Below are 7,329 nucleotides of genomic sequence, written 5' to 3' on the forward strand. Positions count from 1 at the left end.
TGTTAATACAATTATCAATTTTAAGATTAATAGTAAGATGCCATATTTTAATTTTTTAATAGTTTATTTAAAGGATAGGATTTTTTTTTGTTAAGAAAAAGTGAGTTTTATTATTTTATCTATTTTGTTATTAAACATTTTAAGTTTTTAATGTGGTAAAATTCCAATTGTGTATTTATACTTGTTTAAAAAAGCAGACTCTCAGACCTTTAACATCATGGGTGGTTTCTGGTTGCAAATTGACTATAGTTGGTACTTAGTTGATACTAAATTATCCTCTAGACAGGAATTCTGGATAGAGAAATATCTTAGTTCAATACTTTAACTAATTACTCCCTGAACATTTTGTTTTTATCAATTTTGCTAAAGGCTTTTTCAGTAAGTACTGATTTATTTATTGCGTTTTATGAAAAATAATCACTCTAAAGTTTATTTTTTCCCAAATTTTAAGGTGCCACAAGGATTTATACGGTATTATACAGTATTATACGTGTATTATACGATATTATACAACAAAAAAATAAAATACCGTATTTTAACAACTCTAGAAATATCCTTAATAACTTCCTAATTAAAATATGATGAGATAAGCTGTAGATAAGGTGGAAACATTTTGTATAAGAATAAGAAATTAAATTATAAGAAAAATATTCATTAAGTGCTAATTTATTAAAACATTGAAGTATCAATTAACGTTAATTAAAAAGTAAATTTGAATTTAAACTGAAATTACTAAAACTTCTTTAAATTTATTTTTTGTGATCACAAAATTATCACCAACTCAAATTTTTTTTACATGAATAATTTTTATTTTAAGACTAAAATATTTGAAAATATTACAGTAGTAAAACCTTTAAACATCAATTATTTTATGAGAAAAATAAAAAAAAAAAATTACCTGCAAATGCAATTGTAATATAAATAACGAAGTGTAATAAAACAGTTTTATTTTTAAACATAATTGAAGCTTATAAAAATTCTTTTAATGGAAGTTATTATATTTTTGAAAAAAATTATATGGATTTATTCAATTAGAAACAATTTAAAGTTCTTAATGAAGTCAATATAAAGCTTGTTTTATAGGAAATTCAGCTTAATTTAAACGGTTTAGATGTTTTATTTTGGTTACTGATGACACTATTGACGACAACTGTAATAATTAATTCAATAATTTTTTTGTAAATAGAGTCGTAATCAGTATTAATAACTATAATTTTATACGCCATTAATTCAGCACTGTAAATTCAAGAAAAATTTATTATACTGAAACTACATGATCAAATTATTAAAATAATTGTTACTTCTTTCAAAAATATTACATAATGAATTTAAATATAAGATTCTTAGAATAATGATATTTGAAAATAATAAGATTTACTTATAATAATAATAATAATAAATTAGGCAGTCTATCATATCAACTTTCAATAAAATGAATTGCTGCCATTTATTGTATAAATTATAAAAAACTTATAAAGTGTCCTGTCACAGTGCAACACACAAAATAACCAAACAATTACCTTATTTTGTTGACCAATTAAATACGGTCAGATAGGTTTTTGACTAAGTTAACTTTCCCGAATTTTGTTTATTTTCAATTCCATAGCTTATAAACCTCAAAAAGAAGGGCACGTGTTAATAATAAGAGATGAGCATAAAAAAACCCAGCACAGGGGGGTCGGGTACAGTAGTGCCGTGGTATAGTTGGATCAAATATAATGATATCTGACAGTGATTATAATCACTATCAAAAATAAACGCTTCCAAGCAAATCTTTATATAGTGTTTAATTTTTAAAAAATTGGTATTTTATTCCAAAAGCTACATGATCTGCTGGTTCCTTATTAATATCTTGATGAAGATAAAGATAAAGATGTCGAATGAAAAAGGGTTTATTAAAAAATATTATTTCTCATAAAAAAATTGTGTGGATCCATACACTTTTCAATAAGTTATAGCATTATAAAGTTAAATATAATATAAAAAAAAACCCAACACAGTGGGGTCGCAGCACAGTGGGGACGTTGAATAGTTGGGTCCAGTATAGTTTTAATCTGACAATGATTAAAATCACTATCATAAGAAACGCTTCGATGCAAATCAGTAGATAGTGTTTAATTCTAAGAAATTGGTGGGTAATTACAAAAGCTGCATGATCTGCTAGTTCCTTATAAATACCCTGATTATGATAAAGTATGTCGAATGAAAAAGGGATTATTAAAAAATATTATTTCTCATAAAAAAATTGTGTTGATTCATACACTTTTCAATGAGTTATAGCATTATAAAGTTAAAAATGTAACCAACCCAGCCCAACATCAACTCCTATTTCCTTAATTATATCCAGATTAGTAATTCGTTTAATTATATATTACATAATTTTTATAATTAATTATTTTCAAATTATTATCGATTTTTAATATGTTAAAAGTAATCATTTTGATCCAACTTCTTTTTGTCCTTTAAAGTGAAAGTTTTATTTAAAAAAAAAATGAATTTATTACCATAACTTTTAACTCAACTTGCAAGTTTGAAATAGATATTATTAAATAGAAAAAAATGAAATTGGTAGATTATTTCAAAAACAACAATAACACTTATTCCCTGAATTTTACCTCGATTTATAATTATAATATATGAACACATAATAATTACAGTAATTAAATTGAGTATGAAAGTGGTATTCAATAATATAATATTGTAATTTTTACGGAGATATTATAAAAATAAAAAGGAGTTGTATATTCATATACTTTTAATGCGTATACAAATTTAAAGGAATTTATGCAATACTTTTTAATAAAAAAATTTTGTTACTTATGAATAAATACACTAAACAAAAGGAACTTTCATCAGAAAAAAAATATACTTTTCTAAATAAACTTTTCGTGATGTTTTCAAATGTGCAATTAAACTTTTTCTATTACTTCTAAGTTTTAATATTATTACTTATTATTAAAAAATAAGTATTTACATATAAAAAAAAATAATTAAGAACAAAAAAAATTGTATTAAATTAATACTGATTTTGATTTTTAATATGTTAAAGGTAATCATTTTGAACCTATTTTTTATTGTCTTTTAAAGTGAAAGTTTTAATGAAAAATACCTTCTCAGCTTCGCATCGAAGCTAAAAAATGAATTTGTTACCATAACTTATAGTTCAACTTGCAAGTTTGAAATTGACATTATTAAATTGAAAAAAATGAAATTTTTAAGATTAATATGCAATCTGGAAATATTATAATTACTATTTACAGTACATTTATCAGAAAAATTCGATTTTTTTGAATTTTTATCGTAATAGATAACTGAAATAGAAAGAATAGTAATCATTTCCTAATAACTTTTGAGGTTTAAAAAGATTCTGCAATTGAAATATTCAGAACTTAATTAATTATAATGATTTACTTTAATTAAATGAACCAATCAAACCAAAGTTGTTAAAAATATTTACTTAATTGAGCGTATTATCAAAAATATAATTATAATTGTAAAAATCCATCGTTAAATTCAGGTGAAACTAAAAATCATTTTTTTTTTAAATTTATGATTTATATAGCAACATATTACAAAAAAATTTGGCATATTATAGACTGGTAGTAGCACACACAAATAGAGGTAAAAAATTAATAAATTATAAAGTAAAATTATTTACTTTTGTAGTTGAATTATTTTATCATATCAAATCTAATTCCACAATAAATACTTTAAGAATTTTAAAAATTAATGATATTAATTGTTTGTATGGAAAAAGCTGGTTAAGCTACTTTTTATTTGAATAAGGAATATTTTTTTGATTTTTAAGAGTAATAACTTAAATATCATAAACTTAAATGAATCATTTGACGTATCGTTGAAAAAAGTAGGTCTAGTGAGGGTTGTCAAAATAAATAGTAGCCACAAATAAACTACATAGTAAAATAATATTAACATGAATATATATTTCTTTTCACGAAGGGAGACTATAGTGATAAGATCCTTTATATTTATTGAAATTATTGAATCTAAATGAGATAAATATCAAATGATTTGAAAATTCTATTCTAACTCAAAAAAAAATGCAAAATATTAATTGCCACAGAGGGATTTGAACCTCGTACCCTAAGCGATATAGACACAAGTGTTACCTATTCGGCAACTGTTCGTTGCTTTCGTTGCATGATAAAAATGGCTATTTAAGCTAACTCAAATTAAACAATTTTTCGACTTTAAAAAAGTAAAAAAATTTTAATAAATTCAATTTCATATGTCTTATGAACTTTATTCTATGTCAATTAAATTATATAATATTCATGAAAGTCAGTTTATTCTCCTAATAAGATATTTTAAAATAAAATAAAATACAAAACCTAGTATTTTAATAAAAAATAGCATATTTTTGAATACGGTAGCCATTTGCGCATAAAAGATAGGTCGTCGGGACAAATTTTTTTTTTCATTTTATAGTACATAAAATAAGCTTTAATTTTATATATGTTAAAACGCAGTATTTCCGGAACATTTTCAAAAATTAAGTTGAAAAAGTTAGTTTTTGTAAAAAAGTTGATATTTTAAATCTCCCCCAATGAGCAGAATAAGTGTTACATTTTCAAAAAGAATGATATAAAATGAAAGGAAAATATCTAAGATTTTAGTTTAAAAAAAATTATGTTGATATGTTGATTTTTGAAAAAGTTATGGAAGTTTTAAGAAAAAGTAGTGAAAAAAATGACAAAATTTATCGATTTTTAAATTTGTAATTTTTTTGGATATTTCCCCCAATTGCGGGGAACAAGGGAAAATATTTAAATTTTCAAGGGTAATGTCTTCAACTAGATACGATTTGTGATCTTTTGACGTATTGTTGAAAGGAATCGGTCCAGTGAGAGCTAAGAAAAAGTAGTGACAGACACAAAAAAAAAAACAAAATATAAACACATCATGGTAAAATTATTACCTTCTCAGCTTCGCATCGAAGCTAAAATAAAATCGAGAATTTTCCCACGAAAATAGCATTCGGTAGCCATTTTTGCCGTGAACACAATTACAGAGGTCAAATTTTTTTTTTTTAATTGAAGTATATTACATTAGCTTTATTTTAAGATATATATATCTTATATATATTATATATTATAAGATATATGTATAAGTGTCAGACCTTCCGGAACACTTTCAAAAGTTAAGATGAAAAATTTCTACTCTAAATATGCATTTTTTATACTTGAAGCCCCCTCCCCCCGTATATAAGAAAATGGTCTGATTTAAAAAAAAAAATCAAATGTCCAATGAAAGATGTATATAAATACTACTTCTTATGAAAAAGTTGTATTNATCAAATGTCCAATGAAAGATGTATATAAATACTACTTCTCATGAAAAAGTTGTATTAATCCATACATTTTTTAAAAAGTAATAGCACTTTAAATTAAAAAATGTAAATTATAAAATCGAGAATTTTCACACAAAAATAGCATTTGGTAGTCTTTTTCACCATGAAGACAAGTCCAAAGGTCAAATTTTTTTTTTCAAATTAAAGTACATTACATTTGCTTTAATTTAAGATATATATAAAAGTGTCAGACCTTTCGGAACATTTTAAAATGTTAAGTTGAAAAAGTTAATTTTTTGTGAAAAAGTTGTCAATTTAAATCCCCGCCTGTGGGCAGATAAAGGGTCAGATTTATAAAAAAATTATACCAAATGATAGGTAAAGACATCATGCATCTACAAAAAAAAGAATAATATTGATCCATAGATCTTTTAAAAAGCTATAGCATTATAAAGTTAAAAATATAAAAAAGAATTTTTNGAGAAGTTATAGCATTATAAAGTTAAAAATATAAAAAAGAATTTTTTTACAAAAATCGTATTTTTTTTATTAATTTTGATGTCTGTTTTCACCGTGAAGATAAGATAAAGTCCGAAATGTTTTTTTTTCATGATAAAAAATATTACATTAGCTTTATATATAAAAGTGTCAGACTTTCCGGACACTTTCAAAAGTTTAGTTGAAAAAGTTGTACTTTCTATATGCATTTTTTTAGATTTAAACCCCCTCGTATATAGGGAAATGGTCGGATTTAAAAAAACAGTATGTCGAATGAAATATGTATATAAATACTACTTCCAATGAAAAAATTGTATTGATCCATACATTTTTCAAAAAGTTATAGCATAATAAAGTTAAAAATGGAAAATTCTCACACAAAAATAGCATTTGGTAGCCATTTTCACCGTGAAGATAAAATAAAGTCCGAAATTTTTTTTTTGCATAATAAAGTATATTACATTAGCTTTAATTTAAGATATATATAAAAGTGTCAGACTTTCCGGAACACTTTCAAAATTTAAGTTGAAAAAGTAAATTTTTTGTGAAAAAGTTGTCATTTTAAATCCCCCCCTGTGGGCAGGTAAAGGGTCAGATATAAAAAAAATATATACCAAATGATAGGTAAAGACATCATGCATCTATAAAAAAAAAATTATATTGATCCATACATCTTTCAAAAAGTTATAGCATTATAAAGTTAAAAATATAAAAAAGAATTTTTTTACAAAAATCGTATTTTTTTTATAAACTTTGATGTCTGTTTTCACCATGAAGATAAAATAAAGTCCGAAATTTTTTTTTTCCATAATAAAGTATATTACATTAGCTTTAATTTAAGATATATATAAAAGTGTCAGACCTTCCGGAACACTTTCAAAAGTTACGTTGAAAAAGTTCTACTTTCTATATGCATTTTTATGTTTTGAATCCCCCCTGTATTTAGGGAAATGGTCCGATTTAAAAAAACAGTATGTCGAATGAAAGATCTATATAAATACTACTTCTCATAAAAAAATTGTAATGATTCATACATTTTTCAAAAAGTTATAGCATAATAAAGTTAAAAATGGAAAATACAAAATCGAAAATTTTCACACAAAAATAGCATTTGGTAGCCATTTTCACCATGAAGATAAGATAAAGTCCGAAATTTTTTTTTTTCATGATAAAGCATATTACATTAGCTTTAATTTAAGATATATATAAAAGTGTCACACCTTCCGGAACTATTTCAAAAGTTACGTTGAAAAAGTTCTACTTTCTATATGCATTTTTATGTTTTGAATCCCCCCTGTATTTAGGGAAATGGTCCGATTTAAAAAAACAGTATGTCGAATGAAAGATCTATATAAATACTACTTCTCATAAAAAAATTGTAATGATTCATACATTTTTCAAAAAGTTATAGCATAATAAAGTTAAAAATGGAAAATACAAAATCGAAAATTTTCACACAAAAATAGCATTCGGTAGCCATTTTCACCATGAAGATAAGATAAAGTCCGAAATTTTTTTTT

At 23.8% G+C, this 7,329-nt stretch overlaps 2 protein-coding genes and 1 long non-coding RNA gene across 3 annotated transcripts in view; 1 reads left to right on the plus strand and 2 right to left on the minus strand.

Annotated features, from left to right (window-relative positions):
- Nucleotides 1–1,072, minus strand: part of LOC126901565 (uncharacterized) — a 13,840-nt gene extending 12,768 nt beyond the window's left edge. The window contains exon 1 of the mRNA XM_050678114.1: nt 899–1,072. Coding sequence (XP_050534071.1) covers nt 899–959 — 61 coding nt within the window. The 5' untranslated portion in view covers nt 960–1,072. The remainder of the gene's footprint in view (nt 1–898) is intronic.
- Nucleotides 1–7,329, minus strand: part of LOC126901549 (craniofacial development protein 2-like) — a 265,790-nt gene that overhangs the window by 39,665 nt on the left and 218,796 nt on the right. The window lies entirely within an intron of this gene.
- LOC126901576 (uncharacterized) lies at nt 42–490 on the plus strand. Its single transcript, XR_007703070.1, has 2 exons — nt 42–378; nt 452–490. It is a non-coding gene; the product is annotated as an uncharacterized LOC126901576 (long non-coding RNA).

The sequence above is a fragment of the Daktulosphaira vitifoliae genome, unplaced genomic scaffold (assembly GCF_025091365.1).
Source record: "Daktulosphaira vitifoliae isolate Bord-2020 unplaced genomic scaffold, ASM2509136v1 Scaffold_3, whole genome shotgun sequence".
NCBI classification, from domain to species: Eukaryota; Metazoa; Arthropoda; class Insecta; order Hemiptera; family Phylloxeridae; genus Daktulosphaira; species Daktulosphaira vitifoliae.